The 19,243-nt window shown below is 39.1% G+C and overlaps 1 protein-coding gene across 1 annotated transcript in view; it reads right to left on the bottom strand.

Moving 5' to 3' along the window:
- Positions 1–19,243, bottom strand: part of CHD6 (chromodomain helicase DNA binding protein 6) — a 214,427-nt gene that overhangs the window by 144,555 nt on the left and 50,629 nt on the right. The window contains exon 2 of the mRNA XM_025399445.1: positions 6,901–6,956. Within this exon, the coding sequence (XP_025255230.1) occupies positions 6,901–6,933 (33 nt within the window). The 5' untranslated portion in view covers positions 6,934–6,956. The remainder of the gene's footprint in view (positions 1–6,900; positions 6,957–19,243) is intronic.

Below are 19,243 nucleotides of genomic sequence, written 5' to 3'. Positions count from 1 at the left end.
CTCTTCTATCCATTTCTTCATAAATCCACTTGTTCTCCAGATCAGATGAAAAACACATCAAGAATAAACAATTTATTAAATGGACGTATATTAAATAAATGTAGTAGGACATATATTAAATAAATAAGACTTTTCAACTTCACCCAGAAGGGTCCCAAGATGAGGGTCATTTTAAACAGGGACTTGGCAGCTACCAAAGATCTACCACCAACATCGTAAGAACGTAGTTAGCAGTAGACATATTTCTTTCATTCTTACAAAATGAGAACGTTTTATTCTCAGTATCTAAATATTACATAGTTCCTGGACAGTAAGTTCATGATAAAGTTACAAACCATATCAAAATGAAAAAGACGCTCCTATTGCACTTCCGTTTTTTTCATAATACTTCAACCCTTTGGGACAGTTTTCCCAAGGATGAATCAAAGTTATGCAGAGCGGCCAGGCACGGTGGCTCATTCCTGTAATCCTAGCACTTTGGGAGGCCGAGACGGGCGGACTGCCTGAGCTGAGAAGTTTGAGACCAGCCTGGGCAAAATAGGGAAACCCCATCTATACTAAAATACAAAAAAATCAGCCAGGCGTGGTGGCGGGTGCCTGTAATCCCAGCTACTCAGAAGGCTGAGGCATGAGAATTGCTTGAATCCAGGAGGTAGAGGTTGCAGTGAGCTGAGATTGTACTACTACTCTACAGCCTGGGCAACAAAACAAAACTCTGTCTAAAAAAAAACAAAGTTAGGCAGAGGAAGACAACTCTTCACAGTCACATCAATACTCATGTGCGAGCTAAAAATGTCACAGATCCAAATCCTTCATCATCACTTTGAAGCTGCGCCAAAAACTTGGTCACCAGAGGTTCCCAGACTCCTCTGGTCAAGACAGGAGGCGAGGCAATTCCATTAGCTGTTTTTAAGTAGCCTTTTTTTATGATAGTGTTTTCTACATGTAAACTTACAAGACTTACAGCTTCTTTATGCACAGGATTTTAAAATTAGCAGCTTATTTCCATTACAATTTTGTGTCTGTCTCATAAATGCTAGTGACATATTTGATAACATTAGTAACATGAATTAAATGAACCACAGTGCAATTTAAATGTTAATATATTATAATTAATCCTACTATATATTTTAATGTTAATATTTTATACTAAAATTAAAATATTAGCATTTTAATACTAAAATATTACATAGTAATATGATTACTACATAATCATATGTACTACGTTACATAATCATGATACTATATCATAGTAATCATATTACTGTGTATGTAGAGTAATATTACTATATCATAGTAATATAGGATTACTATGTAATATTTTAGTTAAAACTGTGTCAACTTATATACAATTTACTTTGGTCTTATAAATACCATAAATAAATGTACTGGCAAACTCTATGATTCTAGTCAGGATGGGCCTCTGAGGTTGAGTTCAAACTCCCATCTCATTCTTTCTAAAATACAAAGAATTAGGAGAGAGAGAAAATAATAACTAATAAGTTCTGGAGACAGGGAGCTTTACTGCTTACAAGGCATATGGCACAGCTGTGCAGCTCAACTTCTCCGGATGTCCTTCTTTTTTTTTTTTTTTTTTTGAGACGGAGTCTCCCTCTGTCCCCTAGGCTGGAGTGCAGTGGCGCGATATTGGCTCACTGCAAGCTCCATCTCCCAGGTTCACGCCATTCTCCTGCCTCAGCCTCCTGAGTAGCTGGGACTACAGGTGCCCGCCACCGCGCCCGGCTAATTTTTTGTGTGTGTTTTTAGTAGAGACGGGGTTTCACCACGGTCTCGATCTCCTGACCTTGTGATCCGCCTGCCTCAGCCTCCCAAAGTGCTGGGATTATAGGCGTGAGCCACTGCGCCCGGCCCAGATGTCCTTGTTTGTATGAAGCTAAAGTCTATCCTCCTCTAACTCTCCCCACATGTCCCATTCTCTTCCACAGGTCCAGCAATAGACACATTTAACCTCTTTTCCACATGATGCCCTTAAGTCTTCACTTCTTCAGGTTACACAGTCCTAGCTTCATCCACAGTTCACATTATATAAGTCAGTGTTATTTTGCCATCCCAGTGACTTATTCTGGCCTCGAGTGTATGTCTCAGAACATAAAGTGAGTACGAATGATGAAAAAAAAAATCTATTAAGATATGTTCAAAGAGGGGAAAGCATTTAATGCTCAGACTTCTTTTCCTTTTTGGAGGAGGGAGGAGAAAGGAGGTGGATAAGTACCTTTTAAGTCCTTTTGAAACATGATTCTAGGGTGAGGCTGTTTAGTCATCTAGGCTAGTATTAGCCCAGACGATTTTCAGACCCTCTGCAGATGAGGCTAAAAAGTCTTAAAAGTAAATTATTCACTCAACCATATTACCAACTTTGCTATTCTTCCTCTTTCACTATTCTGAATTATGGATCCTGATTTAGTGATCCATACTACTAGTAAGCTTGAGTCCTCATCTCTCCCTAGAGGACTTCTGAGACCAAATCTTTTGGGAACTATTCTTTGTCCTAGTTCACCCTCGGTCACCACCCAAAACTTAGCACCACACTCCACACCTTTCCTTTCTCCCTTCCCACCATGTCTTTCAACTTCCCAAATCCACCCTCTTCCCTTCTAAGCTTTCCTCCTGAGGCCCCTGAAGCAAAAAACCTGAAACCCAGCTCCCCACAGAAGACATTGCCTCTTTTTAGAACTCTCTCAATTTCTTTGGTGGGGCTGACCTTCCCTCGGCCCCCATACTCTCCAATTCCAGGGCATGATCTTCCACCACACGGTAAAACTCTGGCGCTTCCGAGGCATATTTCATTCCCTGGTTATATTAATAGTTTGTAATCAGGCTAGAAATTTCTTGAGAAATTGTTTTAGTTACTACTGGACCTGACCCCAAGTAGAACGCAAATATTTCTGAATTAATATTAATGAATTAATGCTGAAAAACTCAACAAATATTTGTTGAGTGAATAAATTATACCCATATTCACCCCAGGGAAGAAAATAAGGTCTAATAATCTGAAAGTCTTTGAGATTCTCACAGTATATCTGAAGAAAACTCTTCCCATCTTTATGTTTTCTACAGGACCTAAGAATGAAAGGCTCTGCTTACCCAACTCTTGGCGTGGGGTCAGGAAGCAACATTCTCCTGTAGTTACTCAGGTCTGGGTTACCTCCTGGGCACAGCTCCAAGCTGTCATCCTACTTATAATATTATGTATTTCTATTGCATTCACTGTTTATTAACTGTCTTCTACACTGCCTATGTGGTCCCAAAGCCCTCTTACCCCTTAAGATTACACCTGCCTGCAGACCATATTATACATTACATAGTATTTATCACTTATGTTTTTTCCCAGTGCCAAGCAAGGAGCTGAGATGAATAAAAATCAATATTCCTATATCACAGTTTCGTTGTTGCTAACATTAGGATGTGCCCTCTTGCAAAGAAGTATTTACAACTATATTATACATCAATAGTGCCACATAGGTTTTCAATGATTAGAGTTCACATTTTATTTTTATAATTTTTTTTGCCTAATAACGCTTAGTCATCTTAAGAATTAAACATATTTCTTAGAAGCAGTTTAGTTCTCTATAATGTAGATAAAAGTCTATAGCTCTCCTGAGTGATTCACTTTCAAACGTTTTATTAAAGTCTGTTTCTCACAACGCTTCTTTAGGCAAAACAAATTCAATCTCTAAACCCTTTGTTCTGGGCACATTACACCTATTATGCCTTTTCTGGTTAATAAGAAGCACTATTGTTTATTACTGAGTTTTTATTTAATTTGTAAAAATCTACCATTTCAATTTACCTTGATAAGATTTTGAACAAAGAAATGAGGAATATCAAGATCAGAGTGTATTTATATGCTATTTTTCTCCAAGGAAGAGGAAAGTGAATTAATAGGAATGAGGGTTTTTAAAAGGTGGATATTTCATTTGCTGCTACTTCTAACACCTCAGAATCATGGTAAGAGAAAAGACAAAGTTTGATGGCTACTTTTGTTAAACTGAAAGATTTCCTTGCCACTGACAAACTGAATACCAAGTACTTGACAAATTACCCCACTTAATCCTAGTCTTATGATGTGAGGCATGTTATGATTACTCCCATTTAAGTGACAGAAAAACAAGGCTGGCTTTTGTCTTCCAGCTCAAAGGAGGCTAAGGTGCAACTTTCTTTGGTCGTCCTGAATCGGATTCATCTGACACCAGCTGCCTCCACCATGCTTCTGAAGTTTGACCCCAATGAGATCAGAGTCTGTACATGAGGTGCACCAGGGGGGAAGTCAGTGCCATGTCTGCACCGGCTCCCAAGATCAGCCCCCTGGGTCTGTCTCCCAGAAAGGTTGGTGATGACATTGCCAAGGCAACTGGTGACTGGAAGGGTCTAAGGATTACAGTGAAACTGACCATTCAGAACAGACAGGCCCAGATTGAGGTGGTACCTTCTTCTTCTGCCCTGATCATCAAAACCCTCAAGGAACCACCAAGAGACAGAAAGAAACAGAAAAACATTAAATATAGTGGAAATATCACTTTTAATGAGATTGTTAACATTGCTCGACAGATGCAGCACCAATCTTTAGCCAGAGAACTCTCTGGAACTATTAAAGAGCTCCTGGGGACTGCCTAGTCTGTGGTCTGCAATGTTGATGGCCACCCCCTCATGACATCATGGATGACATCAACAGTGGTGTGGTGGAATGCCCAACTAGTTAAGAAGCACAAAGGAAAAATTTCCATAAAGGATCATTTGACAAGACTGAACTTACCCAAAGTTATACAACTAAATCGTAGGGTCAGAGTTTCAATCCTGTTCTAAGGAAGTCAAAGCTGAAGTTCACTCCAGAACATGAGCCTCTTCTCTGTTAGGCACTGAATTCTCCATCCTGGAGTTTATATATTGCTTTAATTTGAACACAATTTTCTATTTTCATTCTCTGCAATTTCTTGCAGTTCAGTTACCAGTATGGCCTACCATCAGTATTTATAAGAGGAGCAGGATCAAGTCTTTCTGAAAGTTGCTCACTTCTTTAACCTGCTTCTCTATCCTATCTAATATTAACTTTTAAATGAAAAATCCTGTTCTGTTCATCATCAACACTACCATGAGGTCTAAAACAAAAACCCATCCAACTGAAGCTACATAACAGCTGGCTAATATACCAAAGGTCTTAACACGAACCAGTAAAATCTCACAGAAAGGAACCAGAATTCATTTTGGTGTAATCACTATAGAATGTTTTGATTTAAATAAATGCTTATCTTAAAGGATGCCTAAAAATAAATAAATGTGAAGACTGCTTTAAGAAATATAAACCTGCTCACATATCACAAATGAAAATAGTTTTGAGGGTTTGGGGTTCTCTTCAGTAATGTGTTCTTTGAGACGGGGTCTTGCTCTTGTCCAGGCTGGAGTCCAATGGCGCAATCTCGGCTCACTGCAACCTCCACCTCCCAGGTTCAAGTGATTCTCCTGCCTCAGCCTCCTGAGTAGCTGGGATTACAGTCACTCGCCACCATGCCCAGCTAATTTTTTTGTATTTTTAGTAGAGACAGGGTTTCGCCGTGTTGGCCAGGCTGGTCTCAAACTCCTGACCTCAGGTGATCGGCCTACCTTGGCCTCCAAAAGTGCTGGCATTACAGGTGTGAGCCACTGCGTCCAGCCAATAATGTGTTCTTTTTAACAGCAGCATAATATTCCACTAGGTGGGTGAGCTATGATTTAAACAGTCCCCTTTTTGATGGATGTGTACGTTCTTTTCCATTTTTGCTATCATACATGAAACAGCAATTTAAGCCTTTATACACACAGTTTTGCACACCTGAGTATATCCACAGGATAAGTTCCTGGTAGATGGAACTGCATTCCATGTAGCGTTTGCCTATCAGTTGACAACTCTCTGAGCTAGGACAGATATAAATCTAGTAAGTAGACAGCATTTAGTCACTGCTCTTCTTGTTATCTGGCAGCAGATGAGTTAACTAATTCCCCAAACCAACCTATCCATTGAGGACAGACCAGGGGGTAGTCTTTGTAACCATAACCCTGAGCCATAACCCTACGTCACCCTATTATTAGACTAGGGTTCCCTAGAAGCAAACTGGAAAAGTAAGAGAGGCTAGTCTCACCCAACCTCTTTGTTACAGAGTCTCAGTGAAAAGCAGGGATTTAGATACCCCACTTCCCAGGTTGTCATTCAATTCTGTAAAAGAAAAACCAGCCTATCAGAAATAGCCCATTTCCAAGAGACAGAGACAGGTCTCCCATCTGACCTCCCTGAGTGAGGTCTCAGAGTTCCTTTGAATATATTACACTCAGGGCACAGCAGTACCAACCAAGGAAAGAGATCCTGGCAAGATAAATCACACTCTCCATCCCACACCCCCTTCAAAAAACCAAATGCCAAAGAGTTGATGCTCCTGTTCTTCTAATTATTTCACTATTCTTCTCTCTAGGAGGAACCCATCCACTGATCATTACTTACAAAATCATAAGTAAGGATTTTGTAAGTAAGAATGCTTTTAGTTTAACCAAAAATCCAGATGGATAGAAGGATAAATATATAAACTATAAAGAATTGGTCACATCTCTCTTTCAGAAAAGACTCAGAAAGCTATTCAAAGGGAGGAAATGTTTCTCTTCTACTTGGCTAATTTGAGTAATATTCTGATATACAGTTTTCATTACATTTACTCCTACGTGAAGATGAACTGAGCATCAAGAAAAATCCGCATTATTAAGTCATTCAGAACAGAGCTCTCAGTTACTATAATACAGGCAACAGGGAAAGTACCAAAGATTAAGGGATGAGCCAATGCTGCCAGTGTCTCCCCTTGTTGAAAAAGCACCAAGATACCCCAGATGCATTCACTTAAAAGAAATGTGATCTCTTACCTGCTTCTCTTTCTTCTGTATTTTCATTTTCATCTATTGAAGGAAGATATTTATTTCTGTAAAACATTTTTAAAAAGGCAAAGATTATGACAAAATCCAAAATAAAACATTTTCAACATCGCCAGATTAACTATAACACACAAGGAAAACAAACAGGGGATTACTTCTGCAGAACATTTATGTCCAACAACCCCCAGAGCCCTAAGTGTAGACCTAATTAGATCTAACTCTATTAGACCCTAATTTATTGCACCCAATAAAATGAAGTCAAAAGGATATTGTCTTTGTAGATTAAATCAGTTATAAAAGATGCTGGCATGTATGAAAGTTAGCGGTAACTAATAAAGGAACAAAAACAATAACATGCCTTCATTGAGGGGAATTAGGAGATGGGGAGGAAATAAGGTAAGCCCTCATCCCTTTTGGAAGAAAACAATCAATGATGTCTATAATTGATAAATCAAGAAATAGAAATATAGACAATAAAAAAGAGCTAAGAGTTCAATGCAATTCTCTCTAAGGAGACAGGATTTGGTATATTATTTGACGTTTTAAACCATGTGCATTTATTACTTGAAAAAATAATTTCATTGCAATACTTCATACGATTTTTTTTAAAGGACTGATTTTATTCTACCCAGGACTTAAGCCTCCATCCCCACTGCAACCATAATGTCCTTGATGACACTGCACTTCTCATAAATGACTTGTGAACACCATAAAAGCCCAGTAATTGTCTTTAGAGGTACAAAGGCATGTTGGGGCATCTCAGGGAAAAGAACAAACCCTAGTCTAGGAAACCCAGAATTTGGGGCTGCCAGCATCACTAACTAGTACTACTGCTTCAGATCTGAAGCTCCTAACCTTCCTCATATACAAACAATACAAGGATCATAATATCTCAGGCTTCTGGTTCTAGCCGGGATATAAACACTGCTTCCTATTTTTTGTTGACTTTGATTTCCTGGTCATCCCACACAGCTACAAAACACCACTCACTCAGAAAACCAAATTACCCTTAAGTTTCCTAATTATTTCTCATATCCAAATGAATGGGATATGTAGGCATTAAGTATTAATACAGCTTTAAGATTAAAGTGAGATAAGTATTTGAGGTGGTAGATATGTTAGTTTGACTTAATTATTCCACATTGTATTCAAAAATGACATCACTCTGTACCCCATAAATATATACAACCATAATTTGTCAATTTGCAATTTAAAAAACATTAAAGTGAGTTCCAATTCTAAGTGAGTTCATGGCATGCTGGATGCACACAGAAAAATGAAAGACATGATTCCAATCATCCTTGGGACTGCAATTACGGTTTATCATTTTAATGTCTGTCAATTTAGATTTTTTTTCTCTAAGAGTTAGAGGCATTTTCTCCGTCTGCAAAGAACCACAAAATGCCATGGAATCTGTCCTAGAGAGACATGTCTACCAAGGTACTGCTGTTTGCAAAGAGTGCAGCGGCTAAGGAGGTAAGCAGCTCGAAAGCAGGCATGGTCGGGTGCTAAGGGGAAGGGGATGAGGGCAGAGACTAACTGGCTAAATCAGGGAAAGGCAAGTCCATTTAGTAAATGGTACTTCTAAGAATCAATGTAAGGGTTAGTGTTCGATAGGACAATTATTTACCTGAAGAAGCCATAAATTCCAGATAAATGTTAAGTGCTCTGAACCAAGGCAGTTAAAATTAAAAAAAAAAAAAAAAAAAAAAAAAAAATTATCTCCTAAGCTTCATTACAGTGGAGTCAGTTCTAGGTAAATGATGTTACTACAAGTTTATCTCCTTTATCTCTATTCTTTAAATTATCAGATCCCAGAAAACTGACATTCTCAACCATCACAAACTGCCACAAAGTCAAAAATAAAGAAGTTTGGGGGAAAATTCCAGCTAATAAAAAAGGCTATTATCAATAATAAGACATATGTGTAGAAAGTAAAAAGTTTCGTCTTCAAAGTTCCCCTTCTTGTTAAAGAATAAATCACAAGTGTTAGAAATAATAGTTTCTTTTAAAGACTAACTTTCTTCAAAGCCTCTTTGCTTTGGGCTAATAACTCTTTGTTAGGCCCTATCCTAAGTAACTGTTGGACATGCTCACAGGCACGTTCCAGCTCACAGCCTATGCCCATTCCTTATTTGGAAATGTTACTGCTTCCTTAAACCTTTCGTAAGCAACCTCCTCTCCTTCTTTGTTCTTCCCTGCACTTACCTATTTAGGAAAGTTTTAGGCTATTAGCAAATCGGGTGTCAGTTTAAGAGTGTGAGGTCCAGCTCCAGCCAATGGATGCAGGACACAGCTGTAAGGATGATCCAAATGCACAAGGGATAAATATATCTGCTTTCCTTTGTTCAGGTGTGCTCTGGCCATTGTTTCATCTGCGACTGAGTACCCTTTCTGCAGAGACTAAAGATCGCCTTGCTGAGAGATCTTCTGTCTATGTGCTAACTTTTCTTCGTGGCACCGATTATTTCTAACCATTTTGGTATGTCTAACAGTATGTCTCAAATAAAATTCTGCCCAACAAAATGAAATCATTAAAAATTACAGAAAGGTCAGGTACAATGGCTCACACCTGTAATCTCAGCACTTTGGGAGGCCAAGGCAGGTGGATCACTTGAACCCAGGAGTTTGTGACCAGCCTGGGCAACATGGCAAAAACTTGTCTCCACAGAAAATACAAAAATTAGCCGGGTGTGGTGGCTTCCACCTGTGGTCCCAGCTACTTGGAGGCTGAGGTAGGAGGATCATCCGAGTCTGGAAGGTCCAATCTGCAGTGAGATCACACTACTGTACTCCAGCCTAGGTGACAGAGTGAGGCCCTGTCTCAAAAAACAAACAACACAAAACACTACAGGAAAACTCTACCAATGTTAATAAAAAATTACCTTTGTAGCGTATAAAGAACCAATACAAGTACGATGCAGCAGGGACATCAGAAAGCACAATTTCTGATTCACTACCACAAACGAGCACTGCAATAAAAATAAGCAGCGTGCATAACACTGCCAGGAATGTGGGAAAACAGGTCCTACTTATCATTGCTAATGGCACTTTTAACTGTTTCAAGCTTTCTGAAGAGCACTCAGGCAATATGCCACTAGATCTATGAACGTTTTCAATCCTTTTATAGGCCAGTTCCACTTTAAGGAATATCTCCCAAGGCCACCAGCGGGTAGGAAATGAGCCTGACCCCAAGGGGAAGGTCAGAGATGAGGTGAGTGAACTGTGAAAATATCACATCAGACTTGGCTAGCCTCTGAGACGGAGAGAATGTGCATGTGAAATCTGAATGATGGCGATGTTACTGCGGAATAACTGTCTAGTTCACTGAAAGCAAATGCTGGCAAATCTCATGTTACTGTCAAATCATTTCTGGCATCCCAACAGTTCACAAAACACACCAGCATGCTGCCACCCAACAAGATAACAAACGTCATCAATAGGTGTTCAATAAGCATTTATTGGCTTGTCCTTCTCCGGACAGCACCCCATAATTTATAAACACCCTTAAATTATCTCTACTTTTAAATCTTTTTAAAGGCACACATTAAAAAAAATGTATAAAACAATGTCATCTTTTTGTAAGGCTAAATTTTATGTGCTAGGAATAGATGACTAGTTACACCCTAAAGCTTGTACTTCTGTACAATGCTGGAAATGGCTCTGCAGTCTCTGCTGCCATCACTCAGAAGTTCTGACTAGATCCTTCTGGCTCAATAAAGAACGAATCAAAAAGTAATTTCAGGGTCTCGATACTTAATTAGAAACATAATGCAGATAATTCTACAGACAATTCTGTATGGGCAAAACAGAAAACCTGTCAACAGCGGAAAATATCAAGTGTATAACTTCTGAATTGGGGAAACTGGTGCGAAGCTAGTGGGACTCCCACTCTCCTTGCTGCAGTATGTATGAGTGCTTCTGTAGGAGTGCAGCATTTAATTACCTTCACAGGAAGGGAAGCTGCTAATGATGTAAAAATAAACAACATAAAAGCTCCCATTCCTTCTTATACTCACCCATCTAAGGATGCTCCTATTAAGAAAAATGGGTGCCAGGTTTCAATAAGAACATTTTGAAAGTTTTCTTTTTTTTTTTAATTACTATCTCTCTCTCTGGTCCAAAAATTCTGCAACAGTGCCTGTGCCATTTCCAAGTTCCTCAGTGCTGTGTAATATAAGTTTTTAAAAATAACAAAATATCAGGTTCACCCCATTCAACCATTTATTCATAGAAATGATTTAAATTCACTATACCTTGAGAACTCTGCCATCCTAACAATCCCTGCTCAGTCCAAGGGTCTATTTCATTATGAGAGTGTGTGTTTTTGCAAACACAAACAAGTGCATACCCAGCAGACCCCTACCAAAGTCCTTCATATTCACAGAAGACGAGAGTAGACACAACTGAACACAGTAACGATGGAGAATTTTGCTGTTAACAGGCCCCTACCCTCACCACTCTATCAGGCACTTTGAGACAGAGTATGTGGGAAGCAACTCTAAACCTCAAATTTTCCACAATGAACATGTATTTTTATAATCTACTCATGCCCATCCTCAACCTTGAGATTGTTTCCTATGAACCACTCTAACAATAGCAGGCATAAATAGGGTAATCCCACTGTGGGGATTTTAGGAATAGGAATAAGGACACAGAGAGTAACTCATCTGGGAAGAGTGAGATAACCAAGAAAGCAGAGATGTCTTGAGGAATGCCACCTGCCTTAAATCCTGGCCCAAACACCTCTTATCAAGACTCCTGACCCCGGAGGCAGTCCAACGGATAAGAAATCCCCCAACTTCCCATTTCCCCACCTTACTACCCTCCACGCCTACAAACTGGACACATGTACCTATCTCTATTGCAGAGTGTGAGCAGTCTACAGGAGGTACTTTAATAGCAAGGGTTTGAAGTACCAGAAAGCAGTTTGGATCTGGGCTGTGATGATGACGAGACATGTGAAACCTCTTCCAGACTTTGTTTCCTCCCTGTAAAATGCTGACAATGTATGCCTCAGAGGGCCTTAGGAGAATTCAAAGGGATAACAATCTATGGCATCTGTCACATGGTGAAGACTAGTTATAGGCAGCCATTTGTGCTACTTGTCCTTAAGGTCATCCCTCCAGCGTCAAGGGAAGAAGACATAAATGAAGAAGAAGATGTTTTAATGATGGAAAAACAAACAATATAAAAGCTCCCATTCCTTCTTAAACTCACCCATCTAAGGATGCTCCTATTAAGAAAAATGGTGGCCAGGTTTCAATTAGAACATTTTGAAAGTTTTCTTTTTTTAAATTACTCTCTCTCTCTCCAGTTCAAAAATTCTGCAACAGTGCCTCATCTCCTGGGGACAACTAACCTTTCCATCCGTATTTGAGATCCACCCTCTCTCCCCCTACTCAGTCACCTCAGTCTCTTGATTACCTCCCAGTTACTCTTTCCTCATTTCATTCAGGACTCTCCTCAAATATCACCTTAGCAGCAACACCTTCCCTAACCACCTTACAGAAAACAGCACCCCACCTCCCACCCACCACCACTCTGTTATCCTCTTATTCTAATTTCATTTTCCTCCAGGTCCTTATTACTCCCTGATATTATATTATAGTAAGACCTTACTTAATGTCCAGACTCTTGGAAAAAGCTATGACTTTCAGTGAAACAAGGACTTTAAGTGAAACAACTTAAGCCAGCTCCTCTAATCAACACCATTTCATTACAACGTTGAGGAGAAAAAAATTAGATGCTGTTTTGCTTAAAGTGAGGACTTCCTATGTATCTATTTGGTTTTAAGCTTATTGCCTGTTCCTGACACACACACACACACACACACACACACACACACACACACACACACAGAGTAAACTTTGTCTTGTTCATTCTATATCCCCCGAGTCTGGAATAGGATTGAGCTCCTAGCATGTGCGCAATAAGCATTCTTTGAATGGAAGAATCATTTCTTCTCCCTAAGTTATCACTAAATGTCTCCCTTTGTATAGCTCTCCTCCTCTCAACAAAGAAACATGTTTAACTCTATCTCAAAACATTAACAACACGAAAAAATCCTCTACACATCTGAAAGTTCACTTCCTCCCATATTACTTCCCTAAAGCTGTTCTTGACAATCACTCCCTAGCTACCAAATCTAACGGCCATTTTTAGGCTTTGAGTGCTCTGCAGCATTTTAAACTATGGATCATTTCCTCTTAAAATTCTCATCTCACTGGTTTCTTGATCCCTCTGATTGCAGGCTTCTAGGCTAAGCTTCCTCGCTAGAATCCTCCTCTTATAAAACCCAATCCTTAAATATCACTGTTCCCAGGGTTCAATGCTGGCAATACCAGAAAGGCTCCCTGAGTTTTCTACTCAACTCCCAAACTTCATCTCTTCGCACAATGACCTGCACATTTGCAAATCCAAGCCCTCCTCTTGACCTCTATGTGGCTATATCCAACCACGTCCTGGCCAGTTCCTGAGACACTGCACAGGTACCACCAAAAAACCCCACAACTCTTCCAAAACGAAACTCACACACATCTTTACACACACACACACAAACTCTCTCTCTCACCTGCTCCTGTGTTCCCCATCAGAGGTTAATGTCCTGCGATGTGCCATGCCACCCAGCCCAGAATTGAGTCGTCCTTGATTCCTTCCCTTTCCCATAACTCTTTTAATTCCAGAATCCCTTGGTTCCTCTCCAGTCGACTCTGGTTTATTCCCATATTTTTTTTGTTGTCATTTTTGCTTGAAACAGTTTCTTAAGTGCTTCTCTGTTTTCAATGTCTCCTACCCTCACCCCCATTACCCTCATTGCTACCAACAGTATGTTTTCCTAAAGTGCAAACAAAATCAGATGCTATCTCTTCAGTGGGTATTGTGTCTTAAAACAAAATAAAAACATATTCCCCATAGCAAAGAGCCCTGCATAAGCGATCTGGCCTCTGGTTCTTGTCTACTGCTCTGACATTATTTTCCAACATTCATCCAACTCTACTGAACACCTGTGGGTTCCGACGTCTGCCCTGCTCATTCAGGTCTTGTTCAGGCCCTGCCTCACATGGTCTCATCCTTCAAAATTCAGATCTGGTGTCATGTTGTCTGGGATGTCTTCCCTGACCTGCCTAAATCGCATAAGCATCTTGTGATAGGCACTAAACTACAGCAGCTGTATCACCAGGTTATTATAATCTTTTACCTGTCTGTGCATGCCAGCAGCTGCAGGGTGCCCAAGCACCTTCCGGGGAGGAATCGTGTTCTGCAGTGTAGCGCTCAGTGCCTGACATTTGAACTCTTCAGTGATTAGCTGTGGAATGAGTAAGTGAATTAATGGGAAAGCTGTGTTTATTGAAAATGCTTTCAACTCCTCCTTTCAATGTAACTAGTGCCCTCTTTTTTTTTCTCCTAATCCAATCAAATTTCTCAGCATTCTTCCTTCACACCTTTCAAATACATGTACTTAGCTTAAGAATTCAATAAAAATATAAAGCCTAAAACAAAAAAACCAGTCCCTGATTCCACTCCCCAGTCCTGATTCACTATTCTCAGAGGCAATCATTTGAACCTCAGCTGTTCCTTCTGCTCCTTCCCAATCTACTTTAAATAACATGGTTATTACTGCTATTACTTTTTTTTTTTTTTTTTCAATTTTAGGCATTATTTTATTGGCTTCTTCCTATGGAACAGGAGTCAGCAAGTATTTTTATAAAAAGGCCAGATAATAAATATTTTAGGTTTTGTAGGCCATATGGTCTCAGTTGCAGCTACTCAATTCTGCTGTGATGTGAAAAGAGCCACAGACAAATATGCAAACAAATGGGTATGGCTGTGTTCCAATAAAACTTTTTTTCAAAAACAGGAAGTCCCCCTACTATGGAAGATGAAGTGTTATCTTCCCAATATAGTTACTATCACCCTTATTTATTAAATCAACATTTAATTCACAGCTAAGCCATGAACTATACTTTGCTAAAACTTTAATTCTTTCCCTGAAGATAGTAACTACCTCATTTTAAAATTTGCATGGTTTTCTATGAGTCACTAACTTCTCATGAAAAGGTCCTCTAAACTTCTCCTAAAATGCTCCTCTAAAACCTTGAAACTCCTTTCAATCTAAGCTTAAAGTTCTTCTCTTGGGTCATTATAGGTAGAGTCCTCCATCATTGTCTCTTACCTGCCTCCTGGGACTTCTCATCACTATCCTCCCAGAGATTCATTCCCTCAGTTTCTCTCCATGGTGGACTCCGAGGTTTCTCCTCTCCAGGTTTACACTCTCATTTTAGTGAAGCACAACATCTAGTAATGCTCTAGAAAATCCTAAAAATGAGATGTAAGTTTCTGAGACCTTCGTGTCTGAAAATGTTTCTATCCTACCTGGACGGACTGGTGGCTTGCAAATCACAGGCTGGAGGTCGATTTCTCCTTGGAATTTTGAGAGCACTACTCCATTGTTCTGTTCCTTCCACCACTTAGGTTGAAGAATCTGAACAATTCTGATTTCTGCCCATTTGTATGTGACAATCTCTTCCTTTCTGGAAAGTTTTTAGAATCATCTTTTCAAAATATGTGCCTTGGGGCTATTTTCACCCATCAGGTTAGGTATCTGTGGATTCTTTCACAATCTGGAAACTGTCAGATTTTTCAGTTCCGACAATTCCTCTGGTATCATTTCTTCATAATTCCCTCCCTATTCTTTTCTTTTAATGGAACTCATTTTACTGTTTGAATGATGGACCATCTGAGCTGTACCTCTTAATTTGCTGTCTCATTTAAAAGAGAAAAAAAACTCTTCATGTTCTACTTTCTGAGAAGTTTCCTCAACTTTCTCTTTCAACCCTTCTTTTTTCTTTATAGCTAATATGTTTTTAACATTCAACAATTCTTTTTTGAGTGTGCTCTGATATTTTATTTTTATAGTCTCCTAAACTCATGTCAACTAACCAACAATGGAAGAGTATTCAAATGACAAATGGTTACTCTTTTCTTTCAAAGATTAGCATGAAGAAAGGCCTCTGTAACAGTTTTAAAGATTTCTCATATATTCAAGCTCTGGCTGAGAAAGTATTTTTGCCTTACAGGTGACAGAGCAGCAAAATATACTGAGGGTTTGATTTTCTTTTTTGTATCTATGAATTCTTTTAGATGCCCAAAAGTTTTCTTTGAAACATATGGCAATTTGTAAAGTAGATCAACTTCTGTGAAAATTTATCTTTTGCATATAAGTCAGGCCAAATAAAGTCTGTATAGGTGAATTCCTGACATTCTCTACTACAGGCTAGTGAAAACCTATCACCTTAAACTCAAGACTGCATATCAAAAAGTATCCATATCTATAAGATTAAAAGAGGGCCATGAGGAGAGGGACCATATCTATTATGACTATTGTCTAACTAATATTAGCATAGTATTTGATAAATTAGTAAATATACTAATAGTATATACGGATTTATCGATAGTGGGTCAAAAGAGAAGGATCATACACACAGCTATAAAGCTTGGACGAAAAATCCATCTCTCCAAAAATGTGAACACTTAACTTAAAATATCTGCCAAATATTACTTGTGAGAAGGCACTAGTACTGTCATCACTTCCAAAGTGAGGAAGCTCTGTGCTTGGCTAGTTTGAAAGGATGCATTACCATCATTAACATTAAGACATTACTCCTCAAAAAAAGTGTTTTAAACATTCAATGAATTAGTTTTGAAGTAAAAGCTCTGTTACCTTGCATGTGGGTAATACAAGCCAAAAGGCAAATCAACAGTAGTGATTTCAATCCTTGTCTGTGAGGAGATGGCAAAAATCAGTAGTAAGAGTGACAACAACCTCCTAAGAAACTCTCACTACTGAACCAAGAGTATTAGGAAAGTCCATTCTGAGAAACTTTCTGTGGGCCAACTGCTGAATAACAAGACTTTTACTCACTGAATGAATCTCCTCTGGCTATTCAAACTAATTACTATTAACTTGAAGCAGTATCTTATGTTGCTATAATTCCTATAATCTGTTTTACCTGAGATGATATAAAGGTATAAACTAAGGAAGCTTTCTATAGTCCACAAATACTTCAATGCCACATTCACACAATCAGAACTGAATGGGATCTCTGACGTCACATGGCCAAACTCTTTGATCTTCGTGATGAGTGAGGCACATTCACACAATTCGAGAAGAGAAATACCAACTCCAGTTCATCTTCTTTGGTCAGAAAAAAATCATTTCTAAATCCTAATCTGCTGATAAAAATCAGTTAGCTTGATAAGAATTACTGTTAAGAAGAGCAGTAGAAGCAAGTGGCCAGGCCCTTCTAGAGCTATCATATACCACATTGTAAGGTAAAATCTGACTGCACTTTTTTGTTGTTGTTGGACCCTATGCCATAATGTCAATTGACCCAGATCAGGAATGAACACAGCTGTGAACACAGGACTGAATAAACCAATTTCTTGACAGCCAAGCCCATTCAAGCTTCAGAGCCCTGAAAATTCAAGTTATAATCTTATGGGGGAAGACAAAGGATTTTACAAACAAGACTCTACATATTCAGTCTCAAGAGGCCTCACCAGCAACACAAGACCTTTTCACTTATTACATTTTAATGCCTTTTGGGGTAGAACAACACTGCCTGTAGACTTGGGAGTGAAGATATCTACGTTCTGAACACAAGGGATGTGTGATTTGGGCAATTTATTTGATCTCCCTGGGTCTCCGTTTCTTCATTTACAGACCTGGTACAAAAGCCAATCATATAAGACTGACACATGGGCTAAAAACAAAAAGTTATTCTGTCAACACTGAAATGAGACACCATCTACAAAATAGCTTAAACATGTTTTGGGGCACTAAAAATGATCTAGATGACATTTTCTCTTCTTGTTTTCCAAAATAGCATATAAGACACAAAAACTCACAACTCCCAATGTAAACTCCCTCTTGGGGGTATTTTAAAAACAGAGTTATAAAAAAGAACAAACCACTTATACACACAACATGGATGAATCTCCAATGCATTATGCTGAGTGAAAGAAGACAAACTGAAAAGTCTATATACTGTATGATTTCATTTATATGACATTCAAGAAAAGGTAAAATTGTAGGAACAAAAAACATAACAGTGGTTGGGGTTGGGGACAGGAGAGGGTCAACTATAAAGAGAATTTTAGGGATGATGGAACTGTTCTATATCTTTACTGTGATGTTCATTACACAACGGTATGCATTTGCTGGAACTGGAAGAATTCCTCACCAGAAAGAGGACATTTTTCTGTGTGAAAAAAGTTAATAAAATGTTTTAAAATCTTATTTAAAGGATATGTTAATCCAAAGTTAATGAGTAATTCAATTAAAAAATTGTTTTCTAAACACCTAACATGTACAATGGGTGACCAACAGGTGAAGAGGAATCAGCAAAGGCAGGTGAAGTTTGGGGCTGGAGATAAGTGATGGAGAGAGACTCTCAAAATGCCTGGCTAGGCAGTCTGAATTGAATCTTTTATGTAATGGAGAGCCATTAATTGAAGATTTCTGAGAAAAGGACAAAAATTATCAAAGTGTGTTTGATGTAAAGATTCATCAGGTAGGACTAGGTAGGGCAGGCTTGGGGTCCAAGAAGACCAGCGAGTCATACCCAGGTAGAAGTAACAGTAAACAGCAGGCTAGCAAATAAAACAGAGGAGAAGTCACGGAGTCCAAGAAAATGAAGATAACGGATTTTTTTTTTTGAGACGGAGTCTCACTCTTGTCACCCAGGCTGGAGTGCAGTGGCACGATCTCAGTTCACTGCAACCTCTACCTCCCAGATTCAAGCAATTCTCTGCCTCAGCCTCCCGAGTAGCTGGGATAACAGGTGCCCACCACCATACCCAGCTAATTTTTGTATTTTTACTAGAGACGGGTTTTCACCATGTTGGCCAGGCTGGTCTTGAACTCCTGACCTCATGATCTACCCACCTCGGCCTCCCAAAGTGCTGGGATTACAGGCATGAGGCACCGTGCCCAGCTGGATTCTTTTTAAGTGGTCTAAAATGGTAGAATGCTGGTATTGGCAAGAGACATCAGGGCACGAGAAAGAGGTAACTTTTGGGAAAGTAGATGGATGAGTTCTATTACAGACAGGCTAAGTTTGAAGGAACAGTGAAGACTGAGTCACAGTGAGGAGAAAGAATCCAAGGCTCAGGTAATGTAATCCTTTCGTCTTAAGATAATGAAACTTAGGGTTAGAGTTGTCAAATGATCTGCCCAAAGCTTCACACTGACTCAGAATTACAAGAATTAGATTTCTTGAATTCCAATTCACCTATCTTAATATTACATCAAGCTGCTTTGTAGACAAAT

Source organism: Theropithecus gelada, chromosome 10 (assembly GCF_003255815.1).
Source record: "Theropithecus gelada isolate Dixy chromosome 10, Tgel_1.0, whole genome shotgun sequence".
Classification (NCBI taxonomy): Eukaryota; Metazoa; Chordata; class Mammalia; order Primates; family Cercopithecidae; genus Theropithecus; species Theropithecus gelada.
The sequence above is the reverse complement of the archived record's forward strand: the minus strand, read 5'-3'. Positions and strand labels throughout refer to the sequence as shown.